We start from the raw sequence: 17,940 nt of genomic DNA on the forward strand, positions 1-17,940 counted from the left end.
CATCTTTTTTTTGGTGGATAGAACACGTGTGTGTGTGTGTGTGTGTGTGTGTGTGTGTGTGTGTGTGTGTGTGTGTGTGTGTGTGTGTGTGTGTGTGTGTGTGTGTGTGTGTGTGTGTGTGTGCACTTCACCCCAGGGGACCTGCAGGTTCAGGTGCAGTCAAAGCAGGCAGAGAGAGAGAGAGAGAGAGAGAGAGAGAGAGAGAGAGAGAGAGAGAGAGAGAGAGAGAGAGAGAGAGAAAGAGACGGACAAGAAACAAGGGAAATTTAGCCTCATCAGGTCGTATCAGATGATTTCTCTCATCTGATGTTGAAGCTAAATAGGCCAAGAGGCCTGAGAGGAGTGTACTAGACTCTTACCCATCTTGGTAACACTTTATTTTAGGGATACATCTATAAGCACTAATACAGTCAATCCGGAAAGTATTCACAGCGCTTCACTTTTTTCACATTTTATTATCTTACAGCCTTATTTCAAATGCTACAAATGAATCTCTGTTGTCAAAATCCTACACAAATTATTCCATTATGACCATGTGAAAAACAAGTTGTCTTGACAGTTTTGAAAATTTATAAAAATAAAAAACAAAGAAATCATATTTACAAAAGTATCCACAGCCTTTGCTTAATACTTTGTAGAACCACCTTTGGCACCAACTACATTCATTTTTTTCATTTCGAAATGGAAAGGGATTAAAAGGGAGGTCATCGGTGTGTTTCAACCTTTCAGTACATTGAAATTGTACATTTTGGGTCTGCACCTGGCAAAAATAGATGGGTGTGAGTTTTGAATGAAATCCTATGGAGAGTATCATGACCTGCTTCTGTAGTCACAGTGCATGTTGACATGCATGCTTCTTTAGGTGTAATTCATATTTCCAATGTTGACGGCATTCATACATCCCCAAACAATGTCAGTCCCACTACCATGCTTGACTAGCCAGATGATGCACTTTTTTGGTCAAATTCACTTGTTTACCACCACACCTGCTTAACACCATCTAAAGCAAATTTGTCTATCTTGGTCTCATCAGACCACACGACATGGTTCCAGTGATCCATATCCTTGGTCTGTTCACCTCTCTTGAGACCAAGATAAACAAATTTGCTTTAGATGGCGTCAAGCATGTGTGGTGGTAAACAAGTGAGTTTTACACAAAAAGTGCATCATCTGGCTCGTCAAGCGGTTGTGGGACTGACATGGTTTGGCGATGTATGGATGCCGTCAACATTGGAAATCTAAATTACACCTAAAGAAGCATGCATGTCAACATGCACTGTGACTACAGAAGCAGATCATGATAGTCTCCATAGGATTTCATTCAAAACTCACACCCATCTATTTTAGCCAGGCACAGACTCAAAATGTACAATTTCAATGTACTGAAAGGTTGAAACACACACCGATGACCTCCCTTTTAATCCCTTTTCATTTCAAAATGAAAAAATGAATGAAGTTGCTGCCAATGGTGGTTCTACAAAGTATTAAGCAAAGGCTGTGAATACTTTTGTAAAAATGATTTCTTTGTTTTTTATTTCTTTAAATGTTCAAAACTGTCAAGAAAACTTGTTTTTCACATGGTCATAATGGAATAATTTGTGTAGGATTTTGACAACAGAAATTCATTTGTAGGATTTGGAATAAGGCTGTAAGATAATAAAATGTGAAAAAAGTGAAGCGCTGTGAATACTTTCCGGATTGACTGTACATACAATGTTAATGCCTGCATAAGTAACTTGTAAGGCATGTACTAAGCAAACGCTAAGGCCTACTAGGTCCTTACTAAGGTTAAATTGGTAATAAATCCCTTATTGTGCATGAACAATTTGTGAATACATGCCGAAAAATGTTTCATTTTGCTTTGTACATGCCTTACAAGTTACTTATACAGGAACATTGTATGTATTAGTGGTAGTAGATGTGGTAGTGGTAATAGATGTATCCCTAAAATAAAGTGTTACCCTCATCTTTTCACAGATTTTCCCCTGAAGTGACCCAGGGCACAGAAACATGATTCAAATGCAGATAGCAATCCTTTACTGAGCTCATTTCCAATGAACTTCATGTGTTTACTGTTAAATTAATTTCGTAAGTTTGAATCCCCTAGAGCAGTGTTTCCCAACCAGGGGTACGTGTACCACTAGGGGTACGCGAGCACACCTTAGGGGGTAAGTGGAAAAATGTAATAATGACAATTGAATAGGGGAATGACATAGATAGCATTGGTTAGGGGGTACTCATGGTACAACAAAATGGCTTAGGGGGTATGTGAGACAAAAAAGGTTGGGAAACACTGCCCTAGAGGCCTAAAAATATTCTTGTATGCAGGACCTGTTGACGTGTTAAGGGGAACAAACTTGTCTCAACAACCCAAAACATGGGCATTGTTTGCAACAGGTTGCATCAGATATTTGGGGACCATTAGAGTTATAGCCTATCAATAAAGAGCACGCCATGGACATCTGTCAAAGAAAAAGAAAAATCTCCTCAATCTGGACTCAATTCAGATGCCCAAGAGATTACTGGCGAAGGCTGTTATAATATAATCTGAGTACAAGCTGCACTTTTGACAAACAAAGGGTGCACCTGCTGAATGCACACACACACACACACACACACGCTCTCTCTCTCTCTCTCTCTCTCTCTCTCTCTCTCTCTCTCTCTCTCTCTCTCTCTCTCTCTCTCTCTCTCTCTCTCTCTCTCTCTCTCTCTCTCTCTCTCTCTCTCTCTCTCTCTATGTTAAGACCTTCAGTCTTAACCTTCATTCAATCTGGCAAACCGGCAAGGGTTAACACCAGTCAGATAACACCAGCTGGTTTGGTGCTGTCAGAACCCCCCCCAACACACACACACACACACACACACACACACACACACACACACACACACACACACACACACACACACACACACACACACACACACACACACACACACACACACACACACACATTTGTGACCTAGGCCAAGCCTATGTGGTAAGACTACATTTTGGTTTTTAGTAATATAAGGATATAATTATGTAAAATGAATAATAATAATGTGGATAGTGCAGGGCAGATTCGTCAGCCTCATACCAGAGTAAGTTATTAAGAAAAAAAATGAATAGGGCAATGATTGCATTTTTTGATGAAAAAAGAAGTGCCAACTCTGGTTGTGCACCATCTACTGGTGAAGACGAGCACTGAAGAGGTCAATGATAACGCATATTTCATAAAAACAAAATTGGATTACCTATTCTGTAAAGTTCAGACAACAAATTGAGGATAATATTTCACGTATTAACGATGGTATGTTTCAACTGGCATTCTCTTACAACAACAACATAAAGGTAAATCAAAAGCAAACATCTCTCTGCCACCTTTTGGTAGTCTATGATGACGTAGCAACGTACTACGTCTCTTTGTTGGCCCAGTAGCAGCAGCGGCAGAGTTGCTTTTACCGTTGTATCTGTGGACCCTGTACGCTAGCTAGCTAACGTTACAGTGGAAAATTTGGAACTGGGATTTTTTTCCCGAGCCTTTGTGTTAGACTTTGTTGACAACACTAGTTACTACGTTTGACAGCTTATTTTCCCTACCATAACCTAACCTCTAAAGTAATGGACTCAGACGAAGGTTACAATTATGAATACGACGACGAAGAAGAGGAATGCAGCGAAGACAGTGGAGAAGACGAACCCGAAGAAGACACCCTAGATCTCGGGGAAGTGGAATTGGTTGATCCTGTAGTGGCTGGTGGAGAAAGAGATGACTGCGCTGAGACAGGGGGCAGTGGCCTTGGGCCTGGTCAGGATGAAGAGGACTACCGTTTTGAGGTCTTGACCACTGAACAAATTCTCCAGCATATGGTCGAGTGCATTAAAGAGGTCAACGAGGTCATCCAGGTGAGGTACACTCTCGGGCAGGTGAAAATAGTAGGAGAGACCGGGGATGTAGAACTCACCTAGGCCCATGGTTGCGAAATAAAAACAAGCTTCCTGGCTAGTTAGCTTGTTAATAGAATTGTAGTCACCAGTTCGTTTTCTTGATAAGTCATGCAAGTGTATAGGGGAAGAAAACACGCCAAACATTAATATGATGGCAATGACATATCGCTGAAAAGATGACATTATTCTTTAACCTCATTGGAAGTGTTATCTATCTGGCTTTGCTATTGTGCTAACCTAGCTAACTGTTGGTCCTCCCAGCTAGCTAACGTTCCCCGAAATACCCCACATCATGTACTTAAGTGATTGTAACGGTAATTGGCTAATTGAAAGTGTAACCAACATGCTGCACGCACTATTTGATAGTTTAAAAACACAAAGGCAATGGTGTTTGGTCTGCATTTGAATTAATTGTTATAAGTAGTTTATACTGGCTACGTTTTCCAAGAAAACACAGGAACAACATTAGCCGTCAGTCAATGTTTGTTGGCTGGCTAGCAGTATGTGCTTATCTAATGCTAACAGTGACATTATGCTAGGTGATCATGTTGATTCTGATGTGCTATTCTTGGGCAGCTAACTCTCAGGTTGCTGTGTACATACCCTTTTCCCCCAAATAAACATTAGGTTCCAACTGCCATAACCATTCAGAGAACTGATACATTATGAAGCTACAATGTAACCAACTGTGACAGGCCTGCCGATCTAGCTAACTCCTACGCTAACTATCTACCTAACTACACTGGTCCAAGGTATGCGATATGTTTTAGTAATGACAATGTCTTAAACTGGTAGGATTAGTGTAATGACAACTTGAGAGCCAAGGTGGGTGTATGTCTATAGAAGTCGATCCTAAATCATGCTTTATAAATGCGGCAAATGGCTTGATAATAGGCCTACGACAGACTCCTCTTCAGAGGTAGTCAATGATCGGACGGTGAACTAGATTAACATGATTGTTAAATATGCCAATCAGATAGGACAAGCACAAAGCAGATGTAGGTTCTTTCTGTTTCTGGACCACTTGTTTTGCCCGTGAATGCCAAAGCACAATCTGCTTTGTTCTGTATTGTTTGGTGGCTAAAATGGGATTGAACAGGTAATGCTACAAGTGAAACCGTTTGGTAGTGGCAGGGTTGTAGACGGGGCTTTGCATTGACACCTGCCAACCGGCCAAATACTGGTAAAACTCAACTGTGGCTTGTAGTCATATTCAGTGTTGTTATCCATTTGGCAGGTAGGCTATCTTTTTCTTGAGAACATGGTCTGGTATTCACCTATGGCACACCATCAGTTAATACCTACTCTTTTGACACATACCCCCAAATTGCAGAGTAACTAACTCCCGGAGTGGGGCAGTTATATCAAGAATGTTACATATTGCACAGCCAAACTTGACACATTTCATACATTCTGTTGAATCAGATATTGGTGTGGTCACTTCTTCCCATTTTGTATTCATCCCAGGGCAATACAGATATTATATATCCCAGGGCAATACAGATATTATATACAGATATATATACAGATATACAGATAAGTTAACCACTAACACGTCCCTGACTGATTATTGCCTTTGTAAGTGCAAATTCAAGGGTCTACTACATCCTCGTTGCAATTATATCCACAATCATGACCGTATTATGAACAAGAAATTTGTGAATACATGCTTAACAAGTGATTGACCATACAGACAGTTAGACATTATTGGCTTAGATGTGAACGTTGAAAGTGTTACCCAAGTTGAATATGTATTTCAGGACAACATTAAATGCCAGTAAATTCCCAGCTAATTTATGGTGCTGTGTCCTCTGTGTCTTAAGGGTGTATCATCGAATACTGAATGACCTTTGCCTTAGTGCGAGGAGCAGTAGTTTATTATTTATTTCTCAGTGTGTGATTTGTACAGTGCATTGCATGTTGGAGTGATTGATCAGGCCTGTATGTCAGGTAGCATTGTATTACATTTCTGCCTATAACCTGCCTTTTGTATTCAGTTTGAAATCCCCATTTTGTCCTGACAATTCAATAGCCTACAACTACAGACTGGGAACATCATGAAACACACACATTTACAGTAGTTGATTTGTTGTAGCTGGATGTTCATGCAAATGCCAAAGTCCGTAGAGATTATCCTATACTATTATCAGTGGAATATATATTGTATTGGATATACAAACGCCTTCCTTAAAAAATGAGTGTTCAATCAACCAATACTTCACTAAGGTTGTTTTAAATACATTGGTTAGGATGTGTGATGCTGCCTGTGCCTAAATATTTGCTTTGCCGATTTAGGTTAATGACTGGTTTGGCTTTGTCCTGTCCCACATTAGGCCATCTCTCAGACCTGGCCAAAGACCACGCCAGGCTTAACTAGGCCACTGCCCGGCCTTTTAGCATCCAATAACTTTTTGTTGCTCATTCCCACTTGTAACACAACGCAGGGGTTTCAGAAATAATGACTTATCAGGTCAATAACCACAATGCCTAAGAAGAATATATATCATATTCGTCTGTGCAGTAGCAGCAGCAGTAGCCTGGTCGGTGTAAATCCGTTTCAGTTTTGCTGAATGTTAAGCATATCTAAATAATGCTTCACAGGTGCTGATCAGTAAGGTTTACTCTATGAGCTCAGCTGTATTCGCATCAACCCCAGTTTCATCTTATCTGAGGGCCGCAGCCAATGGATGTTCGACTAGTGCTGTCTACGCTGTGGCAGTTGGCTCATGCTAGCCTAACATGAAGAGGAGTCTGAGTGTCAGGGATGCAGCCGCACGGTGCTATTCTTAACTCCGATCTCCCTTTTGAAGTTGCAGCTGCTCTACTCTCAGGAGCTGAGTGGAGGAACATGCAGAGCAGAGAGCAGGGTGCTGCATGGATCAGTGGCGGGGGGGCAATGATGGCTAGCCTGACTGCTTCTTCTTCCCAGCCTCATAGCATCATCAGTTAACGGCATGCTGCTGCAACCTCACACACGCATAGGCAGACAGTAATCCAAGATTTAAAAGAATGATGGTAGTTGAGGAGTTTCAAATGCAGCGATGGAAAGGAAGAAATGCCAGATTGAGAACAAGGCAGAATTGATCGAGCACTGCATACAGAATGCACACAACAGTTGTATTCAGTGTACTGTAGTTGCCAGTATTGTAAGGAACTGCAAAGTTGTTTAGCTTAGTAGTGTGATATAGAGTGTAATTGCCCAGTGCCATGGCAGAGGGGTACTGAACTGCCAGCTTATTGGGAAGTGAGCCTTGTTGAATGAATGTGCTCTTCATGGTAATGTCTGTGTTTCAGAACCCTGCCACCATTACCAGAATACTCCTCAGCCACTTCAACTGGGACAAAGAGAAACTTATGGAAAGGTAGGGTGTGGTTGTTTGTTTGCATTAAGGAAATGTCTCTAAAATGTCCACCATTCCAAACTGAGTACCTCAAGTTCAGAAACGTGCAGATCTATGTGAGCATCATTCTTTCAGTGATAAGAAAGTGCCATGCTCCTTCAAAGCTTAGAGAGTACTCTGTTACCAAGTGCAATGTAGAAGATGTCAGATGGACTCTATTAGTATTGAATTAACACTTAATTTACTGTGTTTGAAGTCCTCCTTACCACAAACTCACTCTAAGAAAATGTTGTGTGCCACAGGCAGGCAGCCAGCCAAGCAGCCAGACAGAGCTTGCTTTGCTTGTTTTGGGGCTTTGGTTCTCCTGAGTGACCTTTATCAGTGCTGCTCACCTCTGTGGTGGCTGTTTGTTGCAGATACTTTGATGGCAATCTGGATAAGCTCTTCTCGGAGTGCCATGTTATCAACCCTAGTAAGAAGTCCCGGACACGGCCCATGAGTACCAGGTCCTCTGCCCAGGACATGCCCTGCCAAATCTGTTTTCTCACCTACCCAAACACGGTCAGTCTCCAAGCAAACATGACATGTGTTAAAAAAAAAAAACTTGAAAACTTGTGTGTATTGTGCATTATGAAAGAACTGTGTTGTGCGAAGCTGTGATCAGTGTCTTTACCATTCAAATTGTTAGCATGCAGTCGGTTCATTGGCATTTGTAGACATATGTAAGGCACTCCTATTTTTTGTTCATTCTGGTTTGGCATAGCTGGATTTGTGAGACCAATATAATGCAAATACACTGCCTGGCCACACAAAAAAAGTGGGGACAAAAAAAGTCACCTACACTTTACATTGGACCGTGTTTTGCTTCGACAACTACATACACTTCTGCGAAGTCACAAGATTTATTTCTATCCAGTGTTGCATTATTTTTCACCAAGATCTTGGTTGCATGATGATGGTGAAGTCTGACTGCTGTACAACACATGCCAAAGACTCTCAGTGGAGTTAATGATTGTACTCTGTGGTGGGCAATCCACGTGTGTGAAAATGACTCTGTCACAATGTCAGCCCAATGAGTCCTGGCATTATCATATTGGAATATGCCTGTGCCGTTGGGAAATTTTGAAAAATCCATTGATGGAACAACCTGGTTAGTCAGTATATTCAGGTAGTCAACCGGACCTCATTCTTTGATCATATACCACTGCTGAACTTAGACCTGACCAACTGCAGAAAGCCCAGATCATAGCACTTTGATAAAGTCCATATGGTGTCTTTTTTGGCTAGGCAGTGCATGTTCTCTTAGCAATAGGGCTGTAACGATACACTCAACTCACGATTCGGTTTGTATCACGATTCATGACCTACGGTTCGATACACCCCACGATTTCACATTTGCAAACATTATAAACTTTACGAATGAAAAACTATGATAGTTTATAGGTAGAATAGGTTACAAGAGGCTACTAATGATTATTAAAAGTTTCTATACAATAATTGATGCTTGGAAGCGCTATCACCTCATATCCTGTGGTTGTTTTCTGGGCTGATGGGTATCAAAATGCTAAAAGTGTGTATCACGATACTGCCTCCTTGTATCACGATACAGTATCGTGACACTGTGTATCACGATTTCTCGGTTTGATACAATATCGTTACAGCCCTACTTAGCAACTATGCAGAACTGCTCAACCTTCACTTGCAACAAAATGAAAATGAGTGGTCTAATGTGGTGCATATTTAATAATTAGAACATGAAAAGTATCATCTTTGAAATGCAGTACTACAATGCCACTTGAGTACATTCCAGCTTCCCTTATTGGTAAAGCAGGTGGTGAACTGAGAGTACGTTTTAACATAAACAAGAAGGACTGCATATCAAAGTCATTTTGTGGAAGTCTGTTTAGGCTGCTGTTTCACGTCAAAGTAGCTTAAGTTTGCTGATATATATTTAAAAAATGACACATGTTTACTCTTCTGTTTGTTTTTTCTCTCATAGTACTTTACTGGCCTAGAATGTGGGCACAAGTTCTGTATGCAGTGCTGGGGTGACTACCTGACCACCAAAATCATAGAAGAAGGGATGGGACAGGTGGGCTGCCTCTTCCTTCATTATTTGGTGATAGTTAATTACACACTATCTATAACAATATAGTTTTTTTAGTTCTATTTTCTCTATTCTTTAGCACATTGAATGACATTTATGTATGATAATGTGCTATATAAATATTTTTGATTGATTTCTTGGGGCGGACACACACACAAGCACGCGCACACGCTTACGCACACGCTTCAATGCTCAAAGCAGCTTACAACTGATGAACACATTCATGTGCGCATTCACACAGACAGTCACTTGTGTCCATGCCATTAAATAATATGCAACGTTTCTTACTTTGTTTCCAGACCATCTCTTGTCCAGCGCACAACTGTGATATTTTAGTAGATGACAGCACAGTCATGTGAGTATTCCTTTGTTAGTGTACGATAACACAGTGTGTTTTGGAGAACATCAAAACATGTTAGCTTAAGCACTGAACCGTACCTCTTTAATCGTTGTTTTGCAAGCTTCTACCTTTGCTGCATTAAATATTTTTTAGCTTTCTTTGATGAGGACTTTTTTTTGCTGAAGACTTTTGTGTCTTTCTTTCCAGGCGACTTATCACAGACTCAAAGGTGAAGTTGAAGTACCAGCATTTAATCACAAATAGTTTTGTTGAGGTAAGCAACCCTTTCTCCATCTTGAGGCCTGGAAGAATTACTTGAAATACTATACTCTTGTGTGTGTTATATTCTAAATAACATGTAGTAGAATGTGTTCATAAGAGGTCATTGCAAAATTTCAGTTTTGGCAAACTGACTTGTATTTCTTTCTTTTATTTCTTCTTTTTTCCCTCAACCCCTTCCTCTTCTAGTGCAATCGACTGTTAAAATGGTGCCCTGCGCCTGACTGCCACCATGTGGTTAAAGTCCAGTACCCCGATGCCAAACCCGTTCGCTGCAAGTGTGGACGACAGTTCTGGTGTGTGTTTTGTGGATGAGTCAGTGTCTTTTATTGCCCACTTTGCTCTTTCCACGCTGTTACCATGTCCTAAAAAATGCTGTATGCCCATCTCTAAATGTATTCTCTACCTTTCAGTTGAATTGTATTCATATGTTTCATTTTGTTTAATATGTTTTTTATTTTTAAACAGTTTCAACTGTGGAGAGAACTGGCATGACCCAGTGAAGTGCAAGGTATGTCGAAGTCTCTCTCTGTTAAAGTTATGTATTACACAACCGATCCTTACTCGCAGTACATTTGAAGGGAGTGGCACAATCCCAGTATAACTCATAATGACGTGATGAGCCCTTGTAAGATGTGAGCAGGGTATAGAGCTGCCTACCTCCTCACTGGCCACCAAATAGGAGTCACTGAGGTGTGTGTCTGTCTGTGAGTGAGAGAGTGTCTGTCTTTGAGTGTCTGCCAGTGAGAGAGATAAGCAGAGTGTGTCTGTTACTGAGAGAGAGAGTGCGTGCATCTGCGTGTATGTGCGTTGGTCTCTGTGACTGTGTCTGTGTGTGAGAGAGAGTGTGAGTGTGTGTGTACGACAGAGGGAAAGAGTCAAGAGTGCCAAGTGTGTGTAAATGAGGGCAGATGTTGTTGTGGTGGCTGCCATGTCCCCTCTGAAGACACGGCACGGCTGGCTTCCCACCCGGAGGCCTCATTAGCCACCGCCAGGACGGACTAAACTCTCATTAGCGCATCTGCACTGGCCAGCACCACATTCAACACTCCACACTCTCATCTTAGCTGCTCCATTGAAGTACCACACTCTTCACCAGGCACACGAATCGAAGTGTGTGTGTGTGCACATCCTTGCGTGCGTGAACGAGAGAGAGTGAGCGCGTGGTTTTGATGTCAACTGATTGAAGGTCTTGATTGTGCTTTGAAGCAGAATGATGTTTTTTACAATATATTTATTTATTTATTATCTCATTCCGTGCAAATCTGCTTTTGTACACCTCTGCAGTGGTTGAGAAAGTGGATAAAGAAGTGTGATGATGACAGTGAAACATCCAACTGGATCGCAGCAAACACAAAGGTCAGTATTCATGCATTCGCTAGTGCTAAAATGCAATATCACTGGTCATTGGTGACATAGGAAGAACTTTATATTCCCTGATGTGTTATGTAGCACAGGAATGAAATATTTTCCAATATGGCAGCTAAATGGCTGCTGTTTTTTTGGTTGTGTGTGGGGGGGATTACGGCTTAGTTGTGTGTTGGTGTGTGTGCGTTGGGGGTTGGCTTGGCTGTAGTTGATTTGGTGTGTGTGTGTGTGTGTGTGTGTGCACGTGTGGGGCGTAGGCCTAGTTGATTTCATGTGTATGTGTGTGGGATAATGTGTAAAATGCATAACAGTAATGGAAGGCAAACGTAAATATGATGTGAAGTGAATTTATGGAGATGGATGGATGAATAAGCACTAATGTTAAATATGATTGATACATTTTAAGGATGAATGATTGAACTGAATGAGTGAGTAGGCTGTTTTTATGATGTTTTATTGTTATTGCTGTTAGTGTATTGTTTTAAGAGCCCTTCTAGGGATGGGCATTGGAAATATGCTTTTGGCTATAAATGCTATGATGCTTGCTGTTTGGCTGTTATACAACCTACAAGCTATCTATCCCAAAGACTTATATTAAACTAGACTGGCAGTGGGCGTTTCTAAGCAGCAGCAGAAATTCTGACTGACTGGGCAGCGCCATCTTTGTTTTTTTTGTTGTTTTTTGTTGTTGTTTTTTTCCCCCAGCGGTGCCATCATACCCCAGACCTATCTCAGCTGTGAGTCATAGAAATGCATACGATTTCAAACTGTGACTACAAAAGTTTTCAAAGTGGATTTCAATCATTTTCCGCAAGATTTTCACAAGTCATTACACCTACATTATCACCCAAGTAAGATAATTAGCCTCAGTACCACCAAACGTTTTATTGGAGACCCAGAAACCCATAACTGTTTTCGTTGCAGTTTATGCAGTTTTATGGATTTTTAAATGGATGTGACTTTCCCATTGAAGTCCATTCCTTCTGGCAGGGCAAGGCAAGGCAAGTTTATTTGTATAGCGCATTTCATACACAGGTGCAACTCAATGTGCTTCACAAAATTAACAAATGCAAAAAGAAAGGAAACATGGAAGAAAGAATGAAATAAATTAGGGTCAAAGAATATTTAAAATATTAAGGTAAAATTATAATAATAATAATAAAATAAAAAATAAAATAAACATAAAAATAAAAAATAAGAAAGCATCTGAGAACAGCTTTGTCTTGAGTCGAGATTTAAAGCGATGGTTCGGAGTAGAATCACCCTAATGCCATTTGAACCGTGACACCCATCCACCTTTACACCCAAAGTGTTTTCTACCGCAGGCTTACATCAACAGAGTTACCGTGTTATTCGATGTTTATTCCGGATAGCTTGACTCAAGCGCATATGGATCCTGGGCACCGTCTCCAAACTTTCCCCACAAAAATAACATGTCATGACACCAAACTTCTACAGTATAACAAATGTGGTTTGTACTCACAAAAAGATGAATTTGAAACTTTGTACATAGTCCAGGAGTTTATTAGTAACAACACACGAGACGATTAGCTTTTCTGCTGCTAAACATCCGTCGACGTCACTTCCTCCAGCTGCCCTACGTCTATCCATCTCAGCCAGTTCCTCGTCCGTATATTCGGGTTCGAATAAATATGGATTTCCTTCAAAATCGCGAGAGTCATCCTCACGTTCCATGCTGGCAGTGTATTCTTCCATTCTTGTGTATTTTAATGGCAGCAAAAAATGGTCCAGTCCTTAGCTATCTGGCTATGTGTCGGCAATCGCTTCCGGCAATATTATGCCATGCTGTGGACAGTCCCAGCTGGAGGAAGTGACGTCGACGGATGTTTAGCAGCAGAAAAGCTAATCGTCTCGTATGTTGTTACTAATAAACTCCTGGACTATGTACAAAGTTTCAAATTCATCTTTTTGTGAGTACAAACCACATTTGTTATACTGTAGAAGTTTGGTGTCATGACATGTTATTTTTGTGGGGAAAGTTTGGAGACGGTGCCCAGGATCCATATGCGCTTGAGTCAAGCTATCCGGAATAAACATCGAATAACACGGTAACTCTGTTGATGTAAGCCTGCGGCAGAAAACACTTCGGGTGTAAAGGTGGATGGGTGTCACGGTTCAAATGGCATTAGGGTGATTCTACTCCGAACCATCGCTTTAAAGCTATCAATAGTGGGTGCATTTTTTACGTCATCTGGAAGCTGGTTCCAAAGCTTTCAACCCCCTCTAGTGTACTAAAGAGGCATGGCTGTCATTATAGGATGACGTGGTTTAGGATCATACATTATATTGGCTGCGTCTGAAACCTGTGGAAGGCACTACATCCTTAGCAGTAGCTGTCACTCTGCACCCTGACCAGTAGTTTCAATGTAGGAAGGCAGCCACTTGCAAGCACACAGACTTACTACAGCACCATCATTCACATAACCTTTAAACCGAATGGACCGCTAGGGGGGCGCCCCTGATGGCACTGATAACTAATGGCTGTACAGTTGCCCTCCTCTTCCCACGGACTTCTGGCATAGCAAGGTAACCATTGTTTGCCTCCTGCAAATATGATCGGATATATAGTATAGAAAGTCATTTGGGTACTGTTCGCCTCATGGTTGAAAGTTAACTACAGTACTGTAATTGGATGTACTACATACTGTAGGTGCTACATGATATTGTCTTCTACATAGGAGTAAGGACTTTTGGATGCACCCATTGATTTCCGGAAGAAACTCTTCTCAAACTCTCACTTCCTTATCAATCCTAGGAATGTCCTAAGTGTCATGTGACCATAGAGAAGGACGGCGGCTGCAACCACATGGTGTGTCGGAACCAGAACTGCAAGGCGGAGTTCTGCTGGGTGTGCCTGGGACCCTGGGAGCCACATGGCTCTGCCTGGTGAGCTATGGCTTCTTTATGAAGGCACTGAGTTCTTATCAGGCTATCTCGTGTATTTTTTTTATTTATTTTTTACTCCAAATCAATGTCACTTGGAAATGTAGAAACTGATGTATAGTTTGTTGCCTCTCCCAAGGAGGTTATGTGATCACCATGGCTTATTTGCTGCTTGTTTGTTTGTTTGTTGCAAGATATTTGTCAACTCATGGGAATTCTTACATTTTGTCAGTGTATTGAAATGAACAATGCATTTTTTGTTAAGATCTAAGGTGGAGGTCTGCTCTCTACTGTTGGCATACAAGTGTCTTTCTGGTTTGTGATTTTGTGGTGTGGTTGTATATAGCAAGTGATTTCAGCACTCGGAGTGCTTATGTGCTGGATGTTTCATGTCCTCATAACACAAGCAGCTGCAATAGCTTCCCCTGTTGGTCTGTGTTGACTCCCTTCTTTTGTTTGCTCTTGTGTTTAGGTACAACTGCAATCGCTACAACGAGGATGACGCCAAGGCAGCCAGAGATGCTCAAGAGGTGAACTAAGTCTTTATCTCGAGAAGTCAGATATGAGAATTGTTTGGATGCCAATTTTTATGTTCTTGTCTTTTATGTGCCTTTTTTAATAATGTAATAATGTGAATATTGTTCAGTCTTCGTGAGGACTACATGCTGTAATGTTGTTGCGCTTATTTGAATGGGGTTAGTTGTATGGATTTGTAGCGTGTATCAGAGGTGTGTGTTGCATGTGAGGTAGTGCGTGTGCATGTATGGTGTATGAATGGTGCTGCGTGTGTACGTGGCCAGAAGCATGCTGGAATGTAAACCCAGTTGTGTGTGGTGCAGCGTTCGCGGGCGGCCCTCCAGCGCTACCTCTTCTACTGCAACCGCTACATGAACCACATGCAGAGCCTGCGCTTCGAGCACAAGCTCTACGCCCAGGTCAAGCAGAAGATGGAGGAGATGCAGCAGCACAACATGTCCTGGATTGAGGTGCAGTTCCTGAAGAAGGCCGTGGACGTGCTGTGCCAGTGCCGCTCCACCCTCATGTTCACATACGTCTTCGCCTTCTACCTCAAGAAGAACAACCAGTCCATCATTTTCGAGGTGAGCGTGCTCAAAGGCGTACTAAAGATGCATGTATGAGTGAGCATGATCAAAGACTTACCAAGGACTTGACTTGAAATGGCCACTGTTGATGTGATTTTGTCCCTCAAGAACAACCCATCATCTTCGAGGTGAGCATGGTCAAAGACTATGAGTATGACCACAAAGACCATATTACCTGACAAAGATCCATGTGATAAAAATTTTTTGCGGTTTTAAATATATAAAGTTTTTTGGAGCTCAATTAGCAGTGTGCAGACCTACCTCTCTAGTCAAGGAGTTATCAGAGACATGAGCTTGGTCACAGGCTTACCAAAGACTCTGAAGGTGTGGTTTTAGTTTGGTCATGTGGTTTAACCAACGGAAACGTGAGGTATTTTTTTTGGAGTGGTTATCGGTTTCCTTTTGAGCATTCATATATCTGCCAGAAAGCAGCACAGGACAATAATGATGTCTGAATACTGTTCTGTTATTTATGCTGATGCATGAGTAGTGTGTTATTTTATTGACCTGCTCAATAAAAGCGTGAACACTGGGGCATATAACCCATGCAAATCTGACAATATTCTCTCTGTGCTTCTGTCTCAGAACAATCAGGCTGATCTGGAGAATGCAACAGAAGTTCTTTCTGGATACCTGGAGCGAGACATCTCCCAGGATTCGTTGCAGGACATCAAACAGAAAGTTCAGGATAAGTACAGGTGAGGAATCCACTTGGGGGACAGACACACACCTATATCTACATATCTGGGGTGTTTAGAGAGCAAATCGCCTAGTAGGAGATCCCTGTAGCAATATGTATGAGGCATGAAAAAAGGCACCTAGCTACACACTTTTGTCTCTCATGCTTTTCAGCATGTCTGTCATTTACGCACCTGCCACCTGCGCGTCTTGTGGGAGTGTTGAAAGAGCACAGAGGAGAATTTGTGTTACATAAAAGTCTATAAAAACACACACTCAGATTGGGAAAAAGACCCTTAGACACTTAATTTCATTAAATTCTGAAGAGCTCAATAAAACGCATTCCTAAACATATCCAAACACATTTTCTTCTCCTTCTCGTCCCCTCCTACTTCCACCTCGCTCCGGCCTTCCCCCGGTCTGCAGATACTGTGAGAGCCGGCGACGAGTGCTGCTGCAGCATGTGCACGAGGGATATGAGAAGGACCTGTGGGAGTACATCGAGGACTGAGTGCTGGTGCGCTGTGGCGCTGGTGGACAACTCTCCGGAAGAAGATCGCATTCTGGAGGAAACGACCTCTGCAGCATCCGTATCAGCAACAACAGCAGCAACAGCACTGTGGCCCCAGCATCCCACGCTGATGGGCCTCCTCTCTTGGCATCTCAAAACTTCCTGCTTATCTCTTAGCCGTTTTTCTTTTGGTTGTTTGTTTTTTTTACACTTCATTTTATTCAGACATCTACCTGAATAAATGATAGAATAATTCAAACCATCCCACAGCAGTATTGTTTGCAGCAGAGTTCATTGTTGAGAGGGCAAAACCCCGCATATATATTTTCTCCTCTCTGCACATTGTTATTTTTTTCTGTGAGTTTGTTTTTAATATACTTTATTACCCCCTTTTCCCAAAGTAATTTCATTCAAAATGCCCAACATGGCTGAATGGCTGGTTTTTAGGCACAGCTCAATCTGTCCAAGCCATGAGTGTGTTAATATTCAAATGTATGAGTGTTTGTGTGTGTGTGTATGTATGGGTGTGTGTGAGCGTGTGTGTAAAAACTGGCCTATTTTTGGGGGTGGAGAATGTGGACTTGCTGATTGTACAAGTCAACCTATATAGGAAGTGGGTGAGGTCACGAGGCAAAGGAAGTCTGTATTTTTCAAATTGTAAATAGATTACATGCATGGAACATGGAGTGGCATGCATCATTTTTTGTTGCTCTCTTTTTGTTTGTTTTTGAAAGGGGTTAGGGTCCTTTTGTTTTCATTTTCAAATTCAGACATATTTACATATTTATTCATTTTAGTTATTTGAAAATGAATATACATGCAAATTCTCATTTTTCCGTTTACCCTTTTTGTCTTATTTTGTACTGTATACCTGGATGGATGAGAACATGGAAAAGTCTTTCATATTAAGACCATACTGAAAAAAACCCACTCAACTAGCAGGGCACGTTTTAGCCTTAAAAACTTTACTTGTGTGTGTGCTAAGACTAAAATCCTGCACTGAGACTAACAAGTCAACCCAACCCAGCCTGCTTGTTTTCCACCACCCCACCCTCCTGATCCCATCCCCCAAAATATACTGTAATTCAGGCCCCCAGTTCTTTTCCCCAATGTCTCACAGGTGTGGTCAGATATCATACACTACCAGTCGTCCCCTGAGAGCCAAACTGAGTGACATTCACTCTCGCAAGATATGTCTCAAGTCCTTTCCCCTTACTTTTGAGTGTGTTTGTGTGTGTGTGTGCTTTTTTCTTTTTTTTTCTTTCTTTTTTTTTGGTCTTTTTGTATGCACCTTGTTTTAAGTGTGGGGGGATGTAGCACTGAACGTTGTGGTGGCTGTAAGTGTCAAAAGGCTGACACAACGGAAAACAAACATGGCCTT

At 41.6% G+C, this 17,940-nt stretch overlaps 1 protein-coding gene across 2 annotated transcripts; it reads left to right on the forward strand.

Annotated features, from left to right (window-relative positions):
* Window positions 1–3,407: 3,407 nt before the first annotated feature.
* On the forward strand, window positions 3,408–17,258 carry LOC134438801 (E3 ubiquitin-protein ligase arih1). Of its 2 annotated transcripts, none has more exons than XM_063188461.1 (14): window positions 3,408–3,886; window positions 7,223–7,290; window positions 7,686–7,830; window positions 9,269–9,361; window positions 9,676–9,731; window positions 9,924–9,990; window positions 10,185–10,291; window positions 10,464–10,506; window positions 11,283–11,354; window positions 14,140–14,270; window positions 14,740–14,797; window positions 15,092–15,367; window positions 15,956–16,068; window positions 16,475–17,258. In XM_063188461.1, the coding sequence occupies exons 1-14, from the start codon at window positions 3,602–3,604 to the stop codon at window positions 16,557–16,559; spliced, it is 1,599 nt and encodes a 532-aa protein (XP_063044531.1). In that variant the 5' UTR covers window positions 3,408–3,601; the 3' UTR covers window positions 16,560–17,258. The 2 variants fall into 2 exon arrangements, with proteins under 2 accessions (XP_063044531.1, XP_063044532.1); XM_063188462.1 differs by having other exon boundaries at window positions 3,409–3,886; window positions 15,107–15,367.
* The last annotated feature ends 682 nt before the right edge of the window (window positions 17,259–17,940 follow it).

Source organism: Engraulis encrasicolus, chromosome 22 (assembly GCF_034702125.1).
Source record: "Engraulis encrasicolus isolate BLACKSEA-1 chromosome 22, IST_EnEncr_1.0, whole genome shotgun sequence".
Classification (NCBI taxonomy): domain Eukaryota; kingdom Metazoa; phylum Chordata; class Actinopteri; order Clupeiformes; family Engraulidae; genus Engraulis; species Engraulis encrasicolus.